Source organism: Heteronotia binoei, chromosome 7, assembly GCF_032191835.1.
Source record: "Heteronotia binoei isolate CCM8104 ecotype False Entrance Well chromosome 7, APGP_CSIRO_Hbin_v1, whole genome shotgun sequence".
Taxonomy (NCBI): Eukaryota; Metazoa; Chordata; class Lepidosauria; order Squamata; family Gekkonidae; genus Heteronotia; species Heteronotia binoei.
In genome coordinates this window covers 57,547,474-57,572,954 of record NC_083229.1, presented here as the reverse complement: position 1 = coordinate 57,572,954, position 25,481 = coordinate 57,547,474, and the positions used below count along the sequence as shown (strand labels likewise).

General features: G+C 42.2%; 1 protein-coding gene across 4 annotated transcripts in view; it reads left to right on the top strand.

Annotated features, from left to right (window-relative positions):
* Positions 1 to 25,481, top strand: part of CSPP1 (centrosome and spindle pole associated protein 1) — an 83,615-nt gene that overhangs the window by 37,715 nt on the left and 20,419 nt on the right. For 3 of the 4 annotated variants that reach the window (XM_060243693.1, XM_060243694.1, XM_060243692.1), the window contains 11 exons: positions 2,275 to 2,368; positions 5,093 to 5,150; positions 9,406 to 9,596; positions 10,488 to 10,609; positions 12,023 to 12,107; positions 12,383 to 12,503; positions 13,094 to 13,241; positions 14,317 to 14,469; positions 16,361 to 16,473; positions 17,366 to 17,515; positions 19,600 to 19,749. In XM_060243693.1, the coding sequence (XP_060099676.1) occupies positions 2,275 to 2,368; positions 5,093 to 5,150; positions 9,406 to 9,596; positions 10,488 to 10,609; positions 12,023 to 12,107; positions 12,383 to 12,503; positions 13,094 to 13,241; positions 14,317 to 14,469; positions 16,361 to 16,473; positions 17,366 to 17,515; positions 19,600 to 19,749 (1,385 nt within the window). Of the gene's footprint in view, positions 1 to 2,274; positions 2,369 to 5,092; positions 5,151 to 8,579; positions 8,595 to 9,405; positions 9,597 to 10,487; positions 10,610 to 12,022; positions 12,108 to 12,382; positions 12,504 to 13,093; positions 13,242 to 14,316; positions 14,470 to 16,360; positions 16,474 to 17,365; positions 17,516 to 19,599; positions 19,750 to 25,481 lie in introns of all 4 variants that reach the window. The other variant, XM_060243691.1, reaches the window with a different exon arrangement.

Sequence of the window (25,481 nt, the reverse complement as noted above, 5' to 3'; positions counted from 1 at the left end):
TCGGGAGCCTGCTTTGAACTATTGAGATAGGAGGAGGAGCGCTTGGAGGAGATTGATTGTCAACAGCTGACACTGGTGCCTGGGCCAGCTGCTGTTTGTTCAGCTAAGGAACTAGCTGGCAACTCTTCCAGGTCTGTTAACCCTTTCAGCTCCTCCTTGTCAGGGCTCATGACAGGGTGTTTGGTACTTACTCAGGGCTCTGAGGCACCTGTCCTTTTGCTCAAGCCAAACAGAGGGGCTCAGCCAGTGGGTTCCTTGGCTGAGGATCCACATTCCACCTTAGTGGGATTTTTGAACCCTCAATTTCTTCTCCCTCTGTTTTGCACTTTGGGGTCCTCAACTTTTGTGCATGTGGGTACCCTCCTGCCAATCTTAGCATCATCATCTGCCTTTGCTGTACCTGTCATTTCCCCCTCCTGTATCAGATCTTCTGTTGTGACCCCCCCCCCTTTGCACTTTGGATCCTAGGATCCTCCAGTAGGAGGTGGGCAGGTGATTGCTTCCTGGGCTGAAGGAGGATTGCCCATCTGCAGCACCAATGTTTATGATGAGGAGGCAGGCAATGTTTAACCACCCCCCACCCCGACAATCCTCACCAAACTTGGAGGGAAGGTAGAAGGACAGGTCCTCCTCAAGTTTGATGCGTCTATCACACTCCTGGACCTGTGACTGTGATTTCCCCAGAAAGCACATTCCTATGGGCACCTGCTTTTGCGAGGTGGGGGGGGGCTGTAGTTTGGCTCCCCTAAATCCAATCCCCACCAAACTTGGAGGGCTTATAGAGGAGAGTCAGCTGGAGACTTGCTGTGAGTTTGGCATCTCTGTCCTGCAAAGGGTTCTGCTGATTTATGAGCCTCACAAAATGAATTGGTTTGGTAAACAGCAAGGTTTGTGGTTTGTGAGACCCCATAAACCATGCACTGGGATGAACCTTCATTTTCTCAGTTTGTGCCCATTCCTGGTTGCTTCCCTCTGATAGCTGTACAACTACAGATATGACTCTGTCATTAGCGAAGAAAGTGATGGGTTACAACAGGAGTGGGGAACCTCTGTCCCGAGGGCCGTATCCTTGAAGTCACTTGGTGTGGCCCTTGGGGATTGCTGGACAGATACATAGATTGCCATGTGGCAGTCTCCCTGGGGCCTGGCTAGCCAGCGAGGATCATGGGGCCCAACCACGCTGTGCAGCAGCTTCCCCAGGGCCAGGCAGGGATCACAGGGCCCAGATGTACTGTGCAGCAGCCTCTCTGGAGTCTGGCTGCCAAGCCAGAATTGCTGCAAGGCCTGGAAAAGTTACTGCCACAGTTCAGTTTGTACTTGATTATCCCAGATGGTGTGGCCTAAAATGGTAATATTGGGGGATGTGGTCTAATATGCTACTGAGTCCTGCTGGGCTTTTTCTACGAAAAAGCCCTGGACCTATGCATTTGCCTAGGGGGGCAGGCTGGGTGTGTGTGTGCCAGATGAGGCTCTCCCCACATGACTTCAAATAGAAAAACAATTATTTGCATTTTGCTGGCCTGAATCATTCTCTGAGTTGATAATTTTTTATGGCCCACAAATGATGCTATAACTATCCATATGGTCCTTAGCAGAAGAAAGGTTCCCCACCCCTGGGTTACAAGGTTAGTGCACAAAGTACTTGCCCAAAGCTGCCTTATACTGTGTCAGACCATTAGTTTATCATGGTGTCTTTTTTTGTCATTGCTTATTGTATATTACTGATTTCAGTGATATTTACACATACCTACCTTTAATATGGATTCTATATAAATTGCCTAGTAAGGTTGAATGCCATTCTTCATTTTAATTAGTCCATTTCAGGAAGCCAGTAAGTGCATCTGTCAGGAGTCTGCTCCTTCCAATATGTATGATTGCCTTGCTCTCGAAACAGGGTTACCAAGCATATGTTGCATGCAGATACAGATCAGTATGCATGAACAGTGAAACAGTATGCAAATGCAAAATATGTGCTGTGCCCCTATTCAGACAATGTGACAACTGAGGATATTGTGAGGAGCATGCTCACTGTGTGTACGGATATAACGTATGCAAAGGTTTATCAATCTGAGAAGAGTGAGGGAAATAGTGCATTTGTCCAGCATTATTTTGGTAGTAATGATGTTCCTTGACATGGCAGATGTGCCATGATGTACATATGTAGTGGGCAAGAGTACAGTATTGTATTTTTATGGCATGATTTGACTGAAATTAATTATAAGATGACAGGAAGCAAAGTTGCATGCATTTATGTTGAGCATCCTTTTTCTTTAGGAGGTCAAGACAGAGAACAACTTCAGAGAAGAAAAGAACAGTATAGACAAGAATTAATGGAACAAATAGCTGAACAACAGAGAAATAAGCAGCGGTAAAGTATTTGACAAATTGTAATTTGAATTGGTGAATGACTAGCAATGTGATCTTTAGAGAAATGGGAATTTTATTTTATAATCAATGACATGTAATTATGGACTTCATTCACATTTTTAAAGGTTTTTTATCTTTCCAAAATGGAATTGAATCCACAAATTGTTCACTGGATAATCATATCTGGTCACTATAGTAATAGCAGTGAGGGCTAAATTGCAGGGCTGATATTCTATAACCAGTTCCTCAGTATAGAAAGTGAGTTTAGGCTCCCCCCCTCCCCCCAATAATGAATGCCTCCATCTAGAAACTTTCCTTCATTTCCACATGTTTCTTAGGGATTCTGTTAGCTTTAGGACTACACAGTCTTCACATAACCTTGACATAGTAAAAAGGCCACAATCTAGTGAACTGTATAATTAGTTCTGCTGATTTGAGCCTTATATTTCTTTCTTAAGCAGCATAGTAATTTTCATTTTCATTTTGAAACTTTAGGCAGTCTACTGCTCAAAGGATAAAAAGGCAAATGTTCCATAGGTCTTGCATAAATCCTTTAGAATGCTTGCATTTTAGATAAGGACGTCTTAGCCAGTTTTGGTTAGCAGTTTTCCTGTACTAGGTTTTCTGATTAAATGGTGCATAGGCTTAGAAATGGGAAATGGGAAAAACCAAACAGAGAGATGTAACTATGCTCTTTCTGTATTTCAGAATGAGACCGTTTACTTTTCAGGCAGGTAGTACATAGCAAAGATTTGTTTTACATCTTTGAATTTTAGTATGCAGTTTGGCAACAGAGAAATTGCAAAGGATAAGCAGAACTATAATGAAACTGAATTAATGAAGACTCTGAATTGGATGCTGTGTTCATAATTTTGTCTAAAAAATTATAAATTATAAAAGGCTTTGTTTTTAATGTTGTGGATTTAATGTTTCCAATCTGCTTGGCATAATCAGGTATCAAGGAGTAGGAATGGGTTACAGTGCCATTGTGGCAATGCCAGCTCAACAAGTACAGAATCACAATCCAAGCAAGGCGGAGTTTGCAAGCTCAGCACAACCAGTTCAGTGTACAGAATTTCCAGCAGAACCCAGTGCCCCTGGCATTGCAAGCTCAAAAGGGTGGATCTCAAAGCAGATTAACAACAAGTCCAAGTTGGGCAGGGGTGGGGAGAGATTTTGCAAACTCTGTGCAAGAAAATGAGAAGGGAGCACAAAGAAATACCTCTTGCAGCTGACAAGACTAGTTTGAAACTGACTCTCCAGTTGCTTTGAAGCTTGGGAAATATTTAGATTGAGCAAAGACAGTCTGTCTGAAAATGTATCCATTTACAAACTGGCAGGAACCTTCACAAAGACCTTGGAAGTTTGTGGAAAGTTTGTGCCAATTGATCTGCTTCAAACTTCACTTAACTATCCATGAACCAGCCAAAATTCATCATGAATTTTAGTTCGTGAGCCAGTTTGTACCCATCCCTATTTAGGAGTCTACATTGGACTTGCATAGTCTTTCCCTGTCCCTCCTGTCCCTCTCGTGCAGATCCCCTGCATCCCATCTCTTGCTTTATGTCAGGGGTGTCAAACATGTGGCCCGAGGGCTGGATCAGGCCCCCGGAGGGCTCTTATCAGGCCTGCAAGCATCTCATTGTCATCTGTTTCCTTCTTTCTCTTACTTCCTTCTGCATCACAGATTGCTTTGCCAGGCTTGCTCAATCGCACATTTTCTCCATTGACTAACCAGCACACGAAGCAACTTATGTATAAAAGCTCACAATTCTCAGCCATTTCATATTTTCTCATGGGTCTTAGGCTCAAAACATTGACCATGAGATTTCTGCAATGAATGTCAATAAATCAAAAGTAGGTTTGCAACTTGCATGTACACAGACCTGAGCAGCATACTCAAGATTGCTACAACACAGGCATTGTCTCCAGATTTTGATGCAATAATTCAGGTGTCAGTTATCAGAGACTTGTTAATAAAATATTGCAAGAGTGCTAATCCTTTAAGCATGTTTACAGGGTTTAAAAAAAATCTTTGTTTTTGTGTGTATCCTTTATAAAGTTTATCTCTCTGCTACCTGGCATTACATTTTATGACACACATGGCCCTGCCCAACAAGGCCTCATTTATGTCAAATCTGGCCCTCATAACAAATGAGTTTGACACCCCTGCTTTATGCTGTTCATAATTAGAATATGAAACCAGGTTTGCAGTGTTTTTCAAACTTTCATTGTAAAGGCAGTTCTGGTTAACAGTACTGCAGATATAGCACTACGTCATACTTAGGAAAAGGAAAAAAAAATGTGAAAGAGGAGAGGGAATGCCTAAGTCAGTTTCCTAATCTCCTAAATACGAGTTTGATAACATTACATCTACACATACAAGGACAAATGTCATACAAAATAAATTTCTATTAAATTATTTAAAAACTGTCATTTAATGACATTAGAAATATGTTCTTGCATTTAAGCATACTGCAGTGATTTTTAACTGTTCTTTTAAGAGAGAATTGTGGATAGATGTGGTATAATGGATACTGTGATAGACTTGGGTTCAAATCTCTGCTGTGCCCTGAAGGTCATTAAGTGACCCTGGATAAGTCTCTGACTCTTAGATGAACTTTCTCACAGGATAAATGAGAATTTCCTTTATGCCACTTAGAGATCCTCGAAGAGTTATATTGATATCTGTATTTTAATTTAATCGTGTGTGTGTTTTTAACAGTGAAAAGGAGCTTCAGCTACCAGTAGCTGCAACTGGTGCGCTAGACCCTGGGAAAAAGGTGAGAAACTTTTAAAAGTTTCAGCTCTTTTTAGCTCTGAGCAGCTGATGTAAAATAATTTAAAAGCATTATAAATTAGGAGTAATGACTACTGCCTTGTAACACCTTCTGCTTTTAGGTTCTCATGGGCACTGCTATGCTATTGTCAATACTTACTACTATACCTCTTTTCTGGTCAAATCTTTGAGCATTAAATTTTATGGGCAATATAATGGGTGGTACTTTGCTGTTGGGCTGTGCAGATTGTTCTAGCTGGAAACAGATATGAAGTGCAAGGCAGGAATGAATTTCTTTAGTTCAGTATTAAGAAAACTATATAGGTATAGCATGCTTAGAAGACTATTGACTGGTTTAATTTATGTAGTAGCATTTTTAGATAAGTGAGGGCAGTATTTCAGGGCTGTTTGTGCTATTGAAACTCATGCGTTTGTAGGGTTTCCAGCTTAAGGTTGGGAAATTCCCGGAGATTTGGGAATGGAGCTTACATAGGGTGCAGTTTAGTTAAGGGTAAGAACTCAGCAAGGATTTTATTCGATAGCTCCAAAGCTACCACTTACTCTGGTGGAATTGATCTCTGGAGATCAGTTATAATTCTGGGAGATCCACAGATCCCATGTGGAAGTTGGCAGCTATATGTTTTACTTACTTTGGTCTTTGAACAGATCAGTTTGGTCAAGCAGTAGCTTCCACAGTCCATCAATTGATAGAACGATAATAGTAGTCAGTGAAAAGTTGCTTCTTTAGCTCTCTACAGCTTTTTGTTGTAGAGCCTTGGAGAACTTATTGCATATGTTGAAAAGCTGGTAGGCAGCCATTTAATATTTTGGCATGAACACTGTTATGCATTCTCATATTTTTAATTAAACAAAATTGTCTGATAAGTAGTTCTTCTCCCTAGGCTGCAGTACCTGTTATGCCCACATGGTAACAGGGGAGGGAGCAGGAGGACTCTGGACAATTATGCCTAGCATTGACTCTTGTCCAAGTGATTTTTGACACCCTTTTCTGCAGTCCCATCCTTTTTGTTGTGGGAATAGGACTGGAGAACCTGGATGTTGGTGGCTCCAATTTGGTATATGCTGGATGTTTTAAAAGAAGGGACTGTGGGCAGGCTGGCATTTGGAGCACTTAGTTAGCAGTTGTGCTGTCAGCTGTCCCTTTTGTACCCAACATATGTTTTGCCAAACTCTGAGGAATCTGTAGTCAATAAAGTTATGGCTTGATGTTTCCCAATCCATTGTGTCTGTGTTGTTCTCCTTTCCCTCTCCTTTTGGCTGGTCTCTGCTCTATAATAGTTTAAAGCTGTCTCATAGAGGAGCGCCAATTGTAGTGAATTTTCTGCAACTGTATTCAATAATTCTCAAAAATGAATGTGATCACCAGGGCTTTTTTTGAGCAGGAATACACAGGAAAGCAGTCAAGGGGGTATGGCATCAAGGAGGTATGGCCTAATATGCAAATAAGTTCCTGCTGTGAAGTAATGGTGTGAAGTTCCTGTGTGAAGTAACGGTGAAGTTGGGGTGTGTGACCTAATATGTAAATGAGTCCCTTCTGGACTTTTTCTACAAAGAAAGCCCTGGTGATCACTGTTGTTTTTGTGACACACACACATGCGGATGCTCTCTCTCCCTCTCTCTCTCTCTCTCCTCTTGGTGATCCTTTTATGATTAACATAGGCAGAATAATGTGTTCCCAGATAGTTTGGAGCTGGTGAAACTCATCATTCTGGATCAAAATGCTCTTGTTTCTGTTATATTGAGGTTGCCCAGCAATCAGTTGCTGGGAAACTGCTGTTTGTATGACCCACAAGCATATGCTGGTTACTTAGGGGAAGTGACATAGTACTGTCTTGAGCATTTATTGGATAATATCAATTATGTGCATCACTAATCCTTCCTCTGGCTTCCCTTGCTTCTACATCACAGTGGCTGTGTGCTTGCTTTCACCAGCACTGGAATGTTCATCTCCTGCTTTAAAAAACAAACAAAAAAAGTTGGCTGAGCAAAATGTTAAGACAGTGGATATTGAACCATGTGGCTAGTGATAGAAAACACCTAAAAGAAGGACGTGATATATTTCTGGGGCAAAGGTGAGCTTCTGGATGGACTCTGTATTGTCACTCATGAGTCTTGGGTGAGCAAGAGAAGCCCAACTATACTAGCACATCAAAATAAACTGCTGTTCTGTGGATATTACCAAGATGGGACACTGAATGGACTGGAGCACCAGTCTAAATAAGTTATGAAAAGGGGCTAAAGGAGGTAAATACAAATAATAGCTTGGTAAGTGAAGATACTTGGTTTAGGCCTAAACATGAACACTAAATCAGATATATCTGTTTTCAGAAGTTGATAGTGGCTTAAATGAAGTATTAAATAAAGTATTTCTTTAGCTTTTATTTTGGTGCAATATGATCCTGGTTTAAACTATGGAAGATTATCATTGAGTGATAATTAATGCATTTAAAGGTGCCACTGATTAAGATTAATTCAATTTGGAATATAGAGGTCCTGAACACATGGGCCAGGGCCTTCCAAGCAGGTTGTAGAATCGCAGCTGCTGGGTTGCAAGCTCCTGTAAAGCTGATGTTGCCTTTTTAATGGCTTACTGTCAGCATATGTGCACAAACATCAGCAGCACCTGGCTTCTTGTCTTTCTTTGGTCACATGTGGAGAGAAGTATCAGGAAGAAGAGGGTTTGGACCTCAGTGGTATGGGTCTGATCCTTGGTTTGTGCCTTGCTACACTAGACTTCATGGTGTGTGGCTTGTGTTTCCTATCTGTTGCCTGTGGTCCTTAATACCTGTGGCTCTTCATCCTTTACTCTTGTGACTGTGATTTCCTGTCATATGCTTACAGTTCCATGAGCTCTATCCCACTACTTTAAAGGTGGGCCCCAAGTCTGGAAAGGTTTGAGGACTACTGGAATGTTATATGTGGAGTCATATCTCAGTGGAACAACACAGGCTGTGCATACAGAAAATCCAGTTTCGATATATAATATTTTCTGCTATTAAAATATCATAGCAGGGATTCAGAAGTATTTGTGAGCATGTACCATGCATGCACTGTTCCCATCACCAACCTTCCTTTACAGATACCACCTTTTCCCTTCTCTCCCAATTCCCAAGTTTTAATTCCTTGTAGTCCAAAAAGCAGTTTGAAATGCTCTCACACTTAATTGCTTGTGCCATTAATTCCTGAAGAGGGAAACAAATGTTGGAATTCAGGAATTCTTTTGGCTTCCAGTTGAAGTTTGTTACATTAATCGGAACTCATTAGTTAGAACTCATCGTTTTCTATATAGATGTGGTAAATCTTAAGACTTTATTGTAAATTAAGTATGATTCACATGAGCACAGTTTTTGTACCTGAATTATGCAGTTCTGTAGCTGTAAATACTAACTTTATTATATATACTGTCTTGCAGCTAAGTGAAGAAAAGGTAAATGGTTTACCATATTGCCATTTTTTGTTAACAACTGTTCTTCCAAGTTGGTAGCCAGTCAGGCATGTAGGGTTCCAGAGCTATCAGCATTTTCTGGTCAACAACATTATTAATAGCACAATAATACTGTGATAAAGAAATTCAAAAGGAACACCATCTTTGCAACAATCTAAAACTTCTTGCATTGCAACAGTGTTCATGTTATTTTTATTTTTTTGGGGAAATACAATAACTATTAGTTGTACTGCAGCTGCAAGGAAATCTGTTCAGAATATGGTGGAATAGTTTGGAACCTTCATGCTTTTTGGACTAAGTTGCATGGCATCTCCTTCTTTCCTTCTGTAGCCTCTAAAACCTGTCAATAAACATTTTTAATTAGTAGGTTCATACTACATTTTGTGGTATGCTTTTAAATTGAAAAGCAAAGACACTTAACCAATAAAATATTAATACATTTGAGATATATACTAGGTCCCCCCCAATGACAATGTTTTAGAAATGTTTATTGAGTATTGGAGTCAGCTCTCTAGAATGCTGTTCTTCCTTTGAAATCACCTTTCTAAAATTAACAAGTGTGCTGATGATAATGTTAACTTTCTCTCTAGCAAATTTGTTTAAATGCATGGCAGTTATTTCACAGAAATTTGATGGCACTAGTTTTCAGCGTATTTTTGTAATATCTTGAAAAATTCATACCACTGTGTGAAACCACTGTTCTGTGTTTCAGTGGCAATCCATGCAGCTGAGATAGTTTGAGTAACCACAGCAACATGCTAAATGATAAGTTAACTAGTTTTGTTTCCCATAGCCTAATAGACTGAGAGAGCTGGGATTAGCACCACAAATTTCTGAGGAGAGGTCACCACCAGAGAGACCCATACCTGCCTTCCAAACTCCTACACCTGGACCTGCCTCCACATCTGCCCCTCCTATTTTACCAGTGAATGAAGATTTTCACAGAGGATTATCCAGTGCTCTTGGAGAAATATTGGCTCCCAGGTAACTGCCCTTAACCACTACACCAAACTGGCTCTCAAACTGGTTCTGAGGAGAGGTCTGTTGCCCTGGAAACACTAATACTGGCCTTCCAACTGAATCCCAAACTAGTCGCCCTTTTGAGACCCAGGGGCATGGAGGAGAGTGTGAAAGAGCCCAAGCTGAGGATGGATGGAGATAAGGGAAAGGTGGAGAAGGGGTGGGGCGGCACAGGAGAGAGAGGAGGCAGAGATCTGAGGCTGGGGGTGGGTGGGTGGGAAGGAAAGCAATCTCCTTTTTGCAGAAGCTGTGGGAACTTCAGGAAAATGAGCTGTGGTGCAGTCAGAGGCAGCTTGGCAGATGAGACCAAGCCAAAAAGGGGGACTCCAAGAGGCCTGGAAGTGGAGGATCACAGGGTTAGAAGGAAAAAGGGTGTGTGTGATCTAGATGGAAGTAGTAGGAGTTCTGGGAAACCAGCCCATGGGGTAGTCAGACAGGGCCCAGGCGGTTAAATATTGCTGTTTGAGTCCTTTGTAAGGATGTCTTTTGGTACAGCATATATGGCATCTATGCAAAATATATTTAAATTCTTTGCAGTAGTCAGGAAATAGTTCTTCATTTATGTGTAAGCAGTTTTCTGCAAAGGCCTAAGTGATTTTGCTACAGAGATTTCTTGAAGCATTTAACCAGAAGTAAGAATGTTTTGCCTTCTGATATGTGTGTCTTCTGAAGCTGTGCAATTCTTTAGTAGACATTAAAAAGAAATTAATGTAATGTATATCAGATCTTTCAGAAGAGAAGCATTAACTTTTGTGGTAGTGTTTTTACATGGAAACTATGCCCAATGTTTTGGGGATTTTTTGGTGCAAGTTACCCAAAGATTCCATCTTTTAAAACTTTGTCCTCTTCATTTAGAATTGCACCTCTGCCGCCACCACCACCACCACCAATGCTGACAGCTAACTATAGAACTCCATATGACGATGCATACTATTTTTATGGTGCCAGGAATCCTTTGGATCCCAGTCTTGCATACTGTAAGCTTGTTGACTGATATACGTATTTTACCAAATAGAATAAATAATAATCTATCTTGGGGGTGTTTTGGTATTCAGATAACTGATTTTTCTATAGGAAAAATAATGATTGGAACACTGTAGAATAGGGATGCCAGTTCCTCCAGTTTTTTTTTGGGGGGGGGGGGCCCAGCCACTGACCAGCTGGCTGGCAGAGGGAAGCACAGCCCTAATAGTCATCTGTAGCCCCACTTGAAAAGAGACAGTTTTATGCATGCCTGCCCCACAAGCTGCAAATTTGTGGCTTGCAGGGCAGGCTTATGTGGTGTATGCTCTTTTCAAGTAGGAGCCACCTGCTTCTGCCCTGGAAGTGGCAAATTTGTGGGGAGATCCTCTTTAAATACAAGAGCCCCATGGTGCAGAGTATTAAAGCTGCAGTACTGCAGTCCTAAGTTCTGCTCACAACCTGAGTTCGATCCCTGGTAGAAGCTGGGTTTTCAAGTAGCCGGCTCAAGGTTGACTCAGCCTTCCATTCTTCTGAGGTTGGTAAAATGAGTACCCAGCTTGCTGGGGGAAAAGTGTAGATGACTGGGGTAGGCAATGGCAAACCACTGCGTAAAAAGTCTGCTGGAAAACGTTGTGAAAGCAACGTCACCCCAGAGTCGGAAACAACTGGTGCTTGCACAGGGGACCTTCCTCTCCTCTCCTCTCCTCTCCTCTCCTCTCCTCTCTAAATGGTTGGGGAGGTTCCCTTTAAATGGTTGGGGAAAGGCTGGGGGCATGTGGACACAGCACTGTGTCCCCAATTCACTGATGTCACTCTGCATGATGTAATCGCATTGGAGACAGCCCCACTCTTTTCTGGAATGCTCTCCATATCCCCCCGCTGGGGAGAAGATGGGACCTGGCAACCCTACTGTAGTATCATATTTTATCTGATTTATGAAGCAGCTTTTAAGTTTAGAAATTAATATTTTCCTAACATTGTATTTGCAGATTGTTTCTTCTTAAATAAATACAATTTTGAGAAATGAGCATTTAGAGTTGAGAAGCATGAGTACACGTGTACATTTGTGCTTAACTCTTTTCTGCTCTATGAATGGATTCAAGTACTTGGAATCTCATTAAGGAAAACACTGTTTGGAGACAACTTAGAGCATGAAAATTTTGTATGGGGACTAGAGGCCTCCCCCTGGTAGCTTCTTGGATCCTCCCAGACTGCATTTTTCATTTTTAAAAAGCTATTAGGGCTCTGTAATGTGCATTGACACATAATTTGCAGTTATTTCACAAGGATCCATTATTTTGCGTATGTATGTCATTTCTTCTAATAGTACTTAATTTTAAATATTGAGTGTTTTATTTTCTTGCTGTCTGTAATGCATTCCCCCTATAAATACTGAATTTAGAATCCATATGTCTTATTTGTTTTAGATGGCACAGGCATGATGGGGATCCCGTCTTCATCTGTACCTGCACCTGTTATTGATATTAGTCAAAAGCTTGTTGCTGAGTCTGTGTAAGTATTGCTAAGATTAGTTTGGTATTGCTGGCTTTCTCTTGAGGTTTGGACCACATTTTGGTGTTGCTGTTGGATCTGTTTTTCAAATGGAATGGTAAAAAAAGTTATGTTTCTGAAGGTAACATGATTTAAAATCAAATTTTGGTTTTGAGATTGTCAGCTGGAGGAATAAACTATTTCTTTAAACACATGTTACTAAGTAATTATTTTAAGTTTTGCATTCCAGTTATATGACTCCATTTTATTTTTTTTAAAAACCTTTTTGAGTGCAGAAGTAAAAGTGGAGCAAAAATTACAAATGACAAACAAAAAGGACTGGGAATATTTCCTGAAGAAAAACCAAAACCCTCAAGAGAAGCTGTTTTAGCTTATCAGCAAGAATTGCAAAAGCAGGTATAGTGGGTTCTATAATATTTTCAGGAATAGCTTTCATAATTTAACTGGAATTGTTGTTTTTCTTAATTAATCTTATTGGGAAAGAGGGAACTTAGAACTGATTTTTCTCTTCATATTTTCATATAATTAATGAAAATTTCTAGTCCAATTGTGCCTTTCTACCAAGAACTAACTGAGTATGCCTTGTCCACCCATTCTCAGTTTGTTAAACATTTGCCTTTGTATAATATCAGAGGCTCTCTGCTCACAACTTGAGTTCGATCCCAGCAGAAGCTGGTTTCAGGTAGCTGGCTCCTTCCGAGGTTGGTAAAATGAGTACCCAGCTTGCTGGGGGGAAAGTGTAGATGACTGGGAAAGGCAATGGCAAACCACCCTGTAAAAAGTCTGCCGTGAAAACGTTGTGAAAGCAATGTCTCCCCAGAGTCGGAAACGATTGGTGCTTGCACAGGGGACTACCTTTACTTTTTATACCTGTATTACATGAAGAAGGAATGATTCATCAGCGTTGAACTTAGTATTAATTTAATTAATTTAAAATGTATTTTTATACATAAGGCGTGCAACTGAATAGTAGGCACTCTTCACAGATAAAAGAAAGAGAAGAACGTCGTAGGCAAGAGAAGGAGGAAAAGGAACGGTACGAAGCCAAATTAGAAGCTGAAATGAGACATTACAATCCATGGGGAAAAGAAGGTGGTGGTGCTCCTCTCAGAGACAAAAAAGGAAATCTCATAAGTATGTTTGAAAGTTATGGGAACTTTTTTTTTGTATTTTAATAGTTGCTTATATATTTAGAATTAATTTGCATTACAAAAGAAAACAAAATGGATTTGAAACAATGGATTTCAGCATAGAAGAAATCTGTTCTGGTTTTCCCACCTACCTCTATGGAAACTAGTCTAAGAATCTGATGTCTCTGACTTTAAAAAATTCTTCTGGCAAAGTGCAGCAAGAGGGTGACAATAAAAATGTGTGTGTGGGGTGTAAAATAGTGATAACAAGTGTAGGTTGTGGGAGAAACGTGTGTGTTTCATCAAGGAAGCAGTTTGAAGTATCAGAATACAAAAGGATGTGTTGGAGGTTTGTTTTAAAAATACAAAATGTACACAGAAAATATCTGAAATTACTGCTATCGAAAGAAGTCATGTAAATATGGTTGGTAGAGCTATGTGTGGAGAGATTTCTTTGAATTTCATCAAAGCAGCCTTTTGCCATCAAGATATAAGCTGCTATTAAAAGCACATTTCTTTTCTTTCGTGCAGAGTAGCTATAAAGGAGAAATCTAAGAAATTGCCAGATCTAATAGCAGTACTTCTCTCCCCACAAATGTAACTTATTTAAGGCATAGTGATGTTTTCTTGAAATTAAGATGTTAACTGAGGAGGTTGCATATAATATTTTAAAAGAATAAATAAATAGAGAATAAAATTAAAAAGTAAAGAAATGATGAATCCGGAGAAAACCATGTAGCAGTAAATATTAGACATGTGGCAATCTGGATAATAAGTATTCTGTACATCTAAGAGATTTTAGAAGCCCTGACATTCATATCTACAATCCATTGCTAACACTTTGTAGTAAATATCTTGCTCTTTAAAGTAAAAAGGGATTATAACTGATGTTATTTTAATGTTTTAGTGAGCTTTTGAGGTTAAACCATATAAAGCACACTTAATTCTGCTTGATTTGTGGCCTTTCTGCACCTTCCTAAATGTACATGTGCAGAGACATTTCTTGTCTTGAAACTGTCACAAAATGCCTCTTGTCCAAATAAAGTAATATAAATGGCTATTTCCCCCCTTTCCTTCAGCTGACTTGAACGTGATGCACAAGCAAAATGAAGATGCATATCATAACCCAGAGGCACGGGTATATGAAGATAAAAGGGCCATAGTATCTGTTGATCTAAGTTTGGCTTCCCCAAGACTTGAGAATGCAGATGAATCTCCAAATAAAATAGCAGGTTTAAATAATACTGTATTTTCATTTGTAAGTGTGTGTTGTGTCACTGATCATGTTTATTGTATGTTACTCCTGTGCAGTAATTTCCATTCCTCATAAATTTGTCAGTGATACTGGGGACTAAATTGTGACAGATTTTTGGATCCCTAGTAGCAGCTTGTTCTCCACTGAAAAATTCTTGTGTATGGGCATGCTTGTACAGTGTCTCTTCCATCAAAAGAAGAGAACAGGAAACCCCACCATGCATTAGAACTACTGGATCATGTCTAAAACTTTGTATAGGTTTCAAACTGAAGCAGTGTACAGCTTTCTGAGCACAGATTCTGTCAGGGAAGATTCTGTGCAAGCCTCTTGATGGCAATTAAAGTGAAAAGTGGATCTTACATATTATTTTTATTTACTTCATTTATACCTCTCCTTTCTCCTCAGTTAGGATCCAGTGCAGCTTACATCATTTCCCTCACAACAATTCTGTGATGTAGGTTAAGCTGCGAGTGTATGACTGACCCAAGATCACCTAGCAAAGCTGCCATGGAAGAGTGGTGATTCAAATCTGGGTCTGTCAGATCCCATTGCCCCACACTGGCTCTTGTTATGAGTACAAATAATCTGATTTGATAATTGTATGCTAAGAATTTGATTATATCTTGGCAATCTATATATTGATTACAACTTAAGTACAATATTCCTTATAGGCATAATCCAGATAACGTGCAAAGTTGTGGTCAAGTATCTCCATGCAATGTGTGCAGAATGCTAAACTGTGGTCACTATGTTTATATTAGTTTTTGCCCTGACTAAGTTATTTCCAGTATTTTTCAAGCATAGCATAATAATTCAGAGTTAATAAACAGAGATTTGAGAAGGCAAGTAAGAAATTCTGTAAGGAGGTAAAATGCATTTTTGAAATTTTAATAAAACTACAAATGTAATTTCCAGTTAATTATGAGGGTTTTTAAATAAATAAACCAACATTAGTTATTAAGAGCCTGAGAAATAAACACTTGGAGATGCTGGACAAAGACTTTTTTCTATGTGGTGTTAGCAGAACTTTCAGTTTTGTTAGGAAATTATTTTCTTAATTTATATTTTAAAAATACAAATAAGGGGGAAATTAGACATGGAAATTAGGCACTGAAAGTACACTTAAGGATGGTGTCACCTTATGCATTTTCCTAGTAATTTTTCAGTAGTAAATTAAGGGTTTAATAGCAGATTTTTGTTTACAAATGATAGGACTGATTATGTGGCATCCTTATGGAAGTTCATAATGAATGAGGCACAGTTCAGTGCATTGCAGGTATGGCATCAGTCTCTGGAGAGTTTCTGTTTGACTAATTAAGTCCCGTGTTCCTTGCTTCCCTGCCTATGTGTAAATAGGGTGTGCAGACAGTGCAAGATGCTGTTTGGAGGAGTGGGAAGTTTTCAGTACATTTTATTTATTCTTATCCAGTTCTCTACTACAAGTTACTCATGCTGTGAGGGGGAGATGGAATCTGACATACTGTATCCCCCAGTGGAGTGTTTGCCTTTGTGTTCTGTTTATGCCTTTATGCACAGGTACGGTAGGAGCAGGATACCAAAAACGGGGCTCTTTAGAGCCTATAGGATTTCAGCATGCAGGTACTGGGCTTCTAGTGACCTAGACTGTGGCCCTTCATAAGCAAGAAGAATTCAAATTTTTGAACTTTGTTGCCAGTAGCAGTTGGTGAAGAATGTTGGTTGGTGCTTTCCATAGGAATGGAATGTTTACATTATGCCAAATGAAAACTGCATGGGCTGAATAAGATAACCACTTTTTTTTTATACAAGGCACAAGATGTCAATTTGAAGGCTTTTGCAGAAGGTCAGGCTTACTGTGCTTGACTCCTTTTTGTGTGTGTCTTAACTAGGCTTTACCTATACACAAACATCCCCATATGCTCGTGGTAATGTTTTTGGTGAGCAACCAACACCAGAGCAGATTAGGCGGCAAGAATCATACAAGAACTTCCTTCGTTTTCAGGTGAGTGTATATTTCTGTATAATTGAAGCAAACTGTACGCTCATCTGTGTTCTTTGCATGGGAGTCACCATATGTGAAACTTTTTAGCCAGCTTTCCCTGTGTTCAGGGGGAGCAATTGACCCCCAATAGCTATAGATGTCTGGCATGCTTAGGCAGGAGGGTACTGGAGGATGCTTGGAAATGCTGATTTGAGATATGGGCTTTACCTGTTGGGCCCTTCCCTGCTCATTTGTGTTCAGTGATTCAACCTTACAGTTCTGGTTACAGAAATGGAAGATCCTGAAAAATCCCTGGGGACTGGAGGCAGGGTATATATGACCAAAGAGAACATGTGTTATCCATCTCTCCTTTATTTGCTTCCTTTAAATTTCTTTCTCTAGATTTAACAGACATTAGGTATTCATCCACAGTTTATCACCCTCCCTCCCCCAAAAAATAAGGAGCATCTTTTGCCTGTTGGTTTATGCCATATTTTATCCTTGTTTTTTGCCTCTCCCTATTACTCCATATTTTGTTTTCCCTCCTCTTTCTTTCTTCTCCTTTCCTATTTTTTTCAGTTGTTTTATTATGTAATGTTAAGTTTCTGAGAGAGGGAAAAGCTGTTATGTTTTTGTAGCAAGTTTATTTGGCAGTGCCTATTTTTATCTTTTAAGCCCACTGTAGTCTTAATTAGTTAGCTTGTTTAGCTTGCTTGTTAACCCATGAAAAGAAGTCAGAACTGCTAGTTGTAGGGCTAATTTGAAGAGTCTTCTGTGGAATGAATAGTAGTGTGTGTGGGGGGAATAGTTCAGCATATAATCTTCATTTATCTATATTACCTTTTATAGTTGGTTACTTCCTTAAAATATTCTTATTGTTCTACAGACAAATAGTATTTTCCCTACTTTCTAGATTGAGGAAAAAAGAAAGAGAGAAGAGGCAGAACGTGAAAGAAGACGGCTTGAAGAAGAAAGGGAAGAAAAAATACTTGCTGAACAAAGGACTAGAATACAAAAAGAATATGAAGAGGAGCAGGAGAAGAAGAGACGGAGAGAAGAGGAGGTATGGTGTTTTACTAAGGCTTTGATAATTCCTAGCTAAAGGGAATAGTATGCAGGGTTTTTTTCTTTTCCTAATTTCTGACAAGAATATATCTTAGAAGACCCAGCATAATACAGGCAAAATGCTTGTAAAAGATTTCAAGGTGGGAATTGTTAAAAGTTGGTCTGCCTTAAGTGGCACCAGTATTAATTTGCTGTCAGGGTATTGTAATCCTGCAGTGTTTGTTTCTGAATTCAAGCAGGGCTGCAGTCTTTAACTTGTTTAATTTACACATAAATCTCCTAAAGGATTAGTCAATTAAATCAACAGGTTTGGATTCCTGCCTGACTGTTCTGCTGATAGTTGCCCTTTCCTCTGGTGCAAGGAGTTTTCTACTAAGAGAAGAGCCTCGCATCAGAGAAGGGGGCAGCAGTTGGCGGAATTATATTCCCATGGGATATAATTGTGATCCACAGGCATGCTCAAGTTTCAGGGGGCACTTATTTCTTGAGGCTAGTGATCAGAAAGCAGTGACCAGGAAAAAAAAATGTATTTTCTTGAAAAAGCTATGTTTCCAATAATGCAGTTTTATTAAATTGCAAGGTATCTATAGTTTCCTCTAATAACCTGTAAAACGGATCCATATTGAGATTCTGGAAATATACAAATTAATTTCATTTCATTACTGGAAAGAACTAATTAATTACTTGACAGCTTTAAATAAAACACATCTTTAAAATTTAAAAAACCCTCCCTCTTGAGACTTGCTTGGCTTCCTCTTTTACTTTCCTCTAGGCACAAGGCCAAATTATACCTCTTTATTCAGATTTTTAACTAAGGGGTTCCATCCTTTTAAGCTATTTTATGATCTTCTACTATCCTGTTTTATCAATACCGTTTTAGACTGCTCTTGTTTTATGTCCTGGCATACTTTTATTTGCTATTTTTATTGACCTGCTCTTTTCATTTATTGAATTTGGCATAATTTATTCAGATTGTCATGTTTGCTTTGCTTTGTTTTATTGTTGTGAGTCACCTTGAGCAGGTCTGGAGAGGTGGCATGAACATTTTCTAAAAAAAAAATGAAAATTATGGTATCTAAGCTAAAGGTATTTATTCTGATGCAATTTCAAACCAAAACTACCTAATGGGAGGACTTGAGAAGCTGAGGAGCCCCCCTGGTGCTGCTGAGCTGTCCAGTGTTCTGCCCTCCTGGGAGAGGCAGTTTCAATGCAGGTAGAGCAAGCTTGAGGAAAAAGTTCCAGTCATTCCCATTCTACCTTCTTTTTGGCTAGCTGGCACCTCTTAACTATCAGACTATCCAGCTACCCCTGCCACCCTTGGTTCTCTGAGCTCCTTTTTAAAGACTTCCACCCTGTAATGATGTAGGCCCAGAGTCTACCTCAGTCTCATTGCAGCACATAGTATCACCTGGGAAACTCTCTCAGGACAATGAGACCTAGCTGGCCTTGTCAGAGGGGATCATGTATCCCTTTCCCCTCCCCTCACCAGTTGGCTGGGAGCAGCCTCTTAGGGATGTAGGTGAGGGTAGGCATCTCTGTTGATTCTGTGCTCATCCTACAAGTCTACACACCCCTGAGTAGTCCCTAATATGGAATGGATTCTTATCACTTTACCACCCAGGTCAAGGCATGACCCAGCCCTTCTTGGGTAAGTCTTGGGTAAGGGAGAGCAAGATGGAGACCAGACATGTGAAATGATCTGGAATGTCTTTCTGTAAATTCCATTATTTCATATGTATATCATTATTTAGTTAAAAATTGTATTAATGCTGTCTGTGTTGCTGCAGCTGTTGTGCTACTGCTGTACAAGTGCTAAAAAATTGCTCACTGTGACTTGACTTTTATTCCACAAAGTTTATAGTCAAATCCAAAGCACATTTACTTGGAAATAAGCCATATTGAATTCAGTGTGGCATGTTTCTCAGTATATAGCCTTGGTCCCTAGGTTCCTTTCATTTGGGGGTGTTCTCCACATATGGATTTTTCCAGTTACTGCAGTCAAGAATTGTATCTGTGTGGAAACTGAATTAAGTTTGAAGTTTGCCCAACACACGTTCTTTTGTGTTTGTATCATATTTCTAGCAAAGATTAAAAAATGAAGAACTATATCGATTAGCTGAAGAAAGAAAAAAAGAGGCAGAAAAAAAGAAGCAAGAAGAAGAAGAAAGGATGGATAAACAACTTAAGCAGTTCAGTGAAAGAGAAAAGTATATAAGGATGGAAGGAGAAAAGGTAATGGGTTAATTAAAAACATTTATTCAATTCCATTCTTCACTTTGATCAAAATATAGGGTGTTATGTGTTCTCTCCTTCATCTGTAGGCTGCTCCCCATTCCTAAAGTGCACTTCATCAGGTTTAAGCTCTCAGACATGTAGCAGTGGAGTCTGCCTTTGTATGGAACACTCAGAATCATCAGCTGTTAATGAAAGCTAACTTCTGATGCAGACAGTATCATTTCCTCCTAGTGGCAACCCCCATATCCTCTCTGCTTTTTTTTGCTCACTCTCTTCTTCTCAGCCATTCACCAATCTACCTTTTATTTGACTCCCATCTTCAGCTACATTATTTATTTACTTCATTTATACCCTGCCTTTCTCCCCATTGGGAGCTTATATCATTCTCGTCTCCTTTTTATCCTCACGACAACACTATGAGATAAGTTAGGATGAAAATATGTGACTGGCCCCAAACCACTCAGTAAGCTTCCACAGGAAGATGGGAGAATTTGAACTTGGCTCTCCCAGAACTGGCTCTGAAGTTTTGTTATACCACAGTAGCTTTCATAGGGTGACTGCAGTTAAACACTAGCAAGTAGCCAGGCCTAATGTGTCAAGCAAGTTGTGTGGTATCAAGTCACTCAGTGGTTGTTGCCAGGCATGACTCCTAGTGAGTCCTCCCTCAATGGCTAAAAACAGCACTAGAAAGGAACCTTCCCCCTTCCCTCCCAGAAATCAAGATGTAGATTGCTTTGGTTTCTGAGCAATGGCTCCTCAGAGGATCAGTTTCTTAATGCTACAGGCGCTACTTTTATTGTCTTGGTTTTTTAACCCATCCAAAGCATTACTATTGTTTTTAGGTTTCAAATTTTTTGCAACCTAGGGTGTTTTCCAAGTTTGTAGATAGATCTGTCTTGTCTGTTCATTGTTCAGATACAGAGATCCTTAGATGGGGCCACACTTCGCTATTAGAATAAATGATAATATCATTAAATACTAGCTTAAATAATTGTTAATATTAATACTGTTTTAGTTAGCATTCATAAAATTAATATTTAGAAATAATTTGTAACATGCATGGTCCCACGGACTTACTTGTGGTCAGATCTTGCGTTAGGGTTCCCGGTCTGAAGGACATGCTGGTGGGATACTTACTGGGATGCTCCAGGAGAGGGGAGGAGAAAAGCACACCGTGCCTTCATCACCTCTGGGTGGGGTGCTCTGTTTTTTGGCAAAATTCTATGATTTGAAGCTAATTCTACCATGGAGTTTTGCCCCAAAACCAGAGTGTGTCCTCTGCTGAGGTCACCAGTTTGGTGTAGTGGTTAAGTGTGCGGACTCTTATCTGGGAGAACCGGGTTTGATTCCCCACTCCTCCACTTGCATGTGCTAGCATGGCCTTGGGTCAGCCATAGCTCTGGCAGAGGTTGTCCTTGAAAGGGCAGCTGCTGTGAGAGTCCTCTCCAGCTCTACCTACCTCACAGGGTGTTTGTTGTGGGGGAGGAAGGTAAAGGAGATTGTGAGCCGCTCTGAGACTCTTCGGAGTGGAGGGCGGGATATAAATCCAATATCATCTTCTTCTTCAATGTGCCTCCATTACTTCCTAGTGACGTAGGCACATCACAGTATTTCCGGCTTCTTGCCTATTTAATTCCCCAGCAATGAGAAGTGCCCAGCAGTGATGAGTGCCCAGTGGCCATTTCCTCCTGCTTTCTGAAGGACCTGAAGTGGGGAGAAGGGCTCCGAACAAGGGGATCCCCCACCCCCAACTGGGGAGTGGCAACCCTATCTTGCTTTGATGCCCCTGGTTTAAATCATTCTATGGGAAATTATTACTGTTCAAACACTGATTTACATTTTAAAACTACCTCAGCTTATTTTTGACAAATTGTTAATATTCAAAGTGTTATATCCTGAGTTTAAGCTCAAGAAGTGTTTTTTTAAAAATATCTTGGTCATTTCAAAAGATTGTATATTCAGGATATGAAGAAGCAGCAAGAATCTGCCAAAGAGGAAAATTCACACACACACAGAGATTTTGGAGGAGGAGATTGGATTTATACTCTATCCTTCACTCGGAGTCTCAGAGCAGTTTACGAATCTCCTCCCCCTTCTCCTTTTACAGCACCATCTCTCTATGCATTTTTATATAAGTAATGTTGCAAAGTCAAGGTCTTGCATATTTGTTGGAAGATATGAGGTAAAGTGATTTCTTGAGTCTGATTGCCTAGTCTGAAAGCATAATGAAAGCCAAGATCTGTTTTAAGATCCTTGAATTTTTTTCTTGCAGCTTTACTATCTGCTTATGTAATGTCTGAATGATACTAGCTTACTTAATGTACTTAATAAGCAGCTGGGAATTGCAGTTGGTCAAGGCTACCGGAGGATGTTCAGTGGATATTTTGTTGTAATGACTTGAATGGTCATAAGGTGTGGAGCAGTATGCCTATGGGCAATCTTCTTCGTGGTCTCTGTGCATCACACCGATGGGAGAAGGCGCCAGCGCCGATCACGATCGGTAAACTTCAAAGCTGCGGATTTCCGCGCCTCCGCCCCAGTGCGCATGCTCAGGAGCCCCACCGCGCATGCCCACTGGGACGGGAGCGGACATCCCGCCAGTTCTCTTCTGACCGCCGCGCTGATCAGTCGATCTTTGGCTACGGTCGGTGAATTTCGTATCAATCTGTTGGTTGATTTATGTAGATAGTTGTTAGTTAGTTTTTCTAGTGTAGTATAGTTAGTTAGTATAGGTTTTGCTGCCGCGGGAGTGTGGGGTGAGTTTCCCGCCCTTTGGGCGACCCCTCCCCTTTTTCTGTCCCTCCCGCGATCCTTCCCGCCGTCTTCCCTTGCGCATGGAAAGGCGGTGGGGCTTCTTCAGACGGTGCGTTAAGTGTGGGAGCAAAATCGCACCGCCTGACGGACATTCGCTGTGTCTGCTGTGCCTTGGAGAACGCCACAAGCCAGACTCCTGTGCACACTGCGCGAAATTCTCTAAGCAAACTCGGAAAAATCGGGCGGCGAGACTGGCGGCGGCGCTAATGGAACGGGCGCTTCCCCCCCGAAAATCGGCCGAAGAGCCGACGGTCGCCCTCGAGCCGGTATCGGCACCGAAATCGACCGACACCGAACAGGCTCCCTCCGACGCCGATCGCCCTCAGAAGCGCTCGGGCTCGGCTGCGAGATCGGATTCCTCAGTGCCTGCTAAGCGGCATAAAGAGGATCGAGGGGAGCATGGCAAGAAGGCCAAGAAGGCCGAGAAAGCGAAACCTCGCAAGGAGGATCCGAGGACTTCGCCGGAGTCAGAAGGTCCTTCGGACTCGACGAGAACTGTTCCTCCTCTGAAGCTGTTTGCCTCACCACGTCGTCAGACCCCTCTGGCGTCGATGCAGACGCAACTAGTCATCTCGGACTCGGACTCCGAGATCGAACCGGCGCAACGCTCCGGCACCGATAGGAGCCCCCTCCCTCGGCTGGGAACCCCTCGCTCTCGAAGCCCTCGGGATCGACGGGATCCATCCCGGGAACATCAGATGGAGACTCGCTCACCACGCCACATCGAAGGTGACCGCTCTCCGCACCGGCCAGTGACTCACGTCCCGTGGGACCAGCGTCAGTGGCAGTATTTATATGGCGCGTATCCCATGCAGCCGCCCTTTCCCTGGCTCCACCCTAGACAGATGGAGTGGGACCAGCGCTCTGAGTCGTCATATCGGTCTCGTACGTCCTACCAGACTCCGAAGCGCTCTGCATCGGCGTCGACATCGAAGCCGCCCGAGGTGGAACCGTGTCGGGAACCGGCGCAGCCCCCCGTAATCAGGCCGAAAGCTCCCGCCGAACCCGAGTCACCACCACGTGAACTGTAGGAACCGTCACAGTCTCCTGGAGGCTCTATTAGGTCCATACGGGACTCTTCCCCAGAGGACTTCGGGGGTTCTTCCCCGGCAGAACAGTCCCCACCGGAGAAGACATCGGAGGAGCAACCCATCTTCCCATCTGAGGACTTGAAGTCCTACGGGGACCTGATCAAACGAATGGCACAGACGCTGTCGCTGCCGACGGAACAGCCGCAGCCAGTAGTAACGGACAATGTATTCGACATTGTCCAACGTGACACCTCAACAGCGCCGGCGCTGCCCCTGACTAATGTGATGCTCCAGACAGCGAAATCCTCATGGGATAAACCATCCTCTACGCTGGTGTCTTCCCGCCGCCTCGATCATATGTATCGGATCCAGGAGAGCACCGCGGAGTTTTTATATACCCACCCGAAGCCGAATTCGATTGTTGTGTCTTCTTCTTCGAAAGCGAAAAAGACACACTCCACGCCCCCAGACAAGGAAGGCAGGAAGCTGGACTCGATAGGTCGTAGGCTCTACTCAACGGGCTCTCTGGGCGTGAAGATAGCCAATTACTCCGCATGCATGGGCAGGTACCAATATGCATTATGGGACCAGGTCTCCAGCATTCTGCATACTCTACCGGCAGAGAGCAGGAGTGCCCTCAAGAAGTTGCAGAAAGAAGGGATGCTACTGGCTAAACAGCAGCTCAACGCGTCCAAGCACTCGGGGGACACCTGCTCAAAGGCCCTGACGACTGCCATTTCGTTGAGGCGCCACTCTTGGCTGAGGTCGACCGCACTCCAGCCTGACACTCAGACTTACATCGAAGACCTTCCCTTCGACGGGTCCGGTCTCTTCAGCTCTAATACAGACTCTGTTCTCCAGGAGATGGATAAGAGCTTGAAGACGTCCAGGAACCTGGGGGTGTCACCGTCCCGCCCGGCAGCGAAGCGCCAGTGGACGAAGCCGTGGCAACGGAAGCCGTATGCAAAGTCTCCAGAGCGCTCCTGGCGCCCGAAGTCGACAGCTGCGTTCCCACGCCAGCAGTACTCGGCAAAACCCAAGTACTCCCCGCCGGCTGCCCATGCTGCCAGACAGAAAGGGTCCAAGCAGCAGAAGCAGAGTCTTTGACTCCCTCCGGGCAACCTGCCCTTCCACGGCTGTGGACTCTATCTGCCTTTCCCGTTTCCTCCCTACGTGGGGCCGCATTACATCGGACCTCTGGGTCCTGGCCATCATTCGACGGGGGTACAGAATAGAGTTCCTTCAAGAACCCCCGACTCCCAAATTTGTCTATACCTCCCCGTCCCCAACCCTACGGGAGGAAGTACAATCCCTCCTCCTAAAAAAGGCCATCGAAGTCGTTCCAAACACTCAACGAGGTCACGGGTTTTACTCCCGCTATTTCGCTGTTCCCAAACGGGATGGGGGTCTCCGACCGATTATGGACCTTCGTGCACTGAACATCTTCGTCAGGTGCGACAAGTTTCGAATGACCTCCCTGAAGTGCATCCTCCCTCTCCTCAGGCCAGGCAACTGGATGGCCACCTTAGATTTAAAGGACGCGTACTTCCACATCTCCATTTCCCCCCACCACCGACAATTCCTAAGGTTTGCAATTGGGGAGGACCATTTCCAATACAGGGCCCTACCCTTTGGCCTATGCACAGCTCCGAGGGTCTTTACCAAGACTATGGTGGTTGTTGCTGCCCACCTGCGGCTGCAGGGGGTAACTGTGTTCCCGTATATCGACGACTGGTTGATAGTTGCAAACTCACGGGAATCCCTAGTACGTCATGTCGACACCACTCTTGCTCTCCTAGTAGACCTAGGCCTGCAAGTCAATTGGGGGAAGTCCCGTCTCCAGCCTTCTCGACGGGTTCAGTTTATCGGGGCAGTCTTGGACTC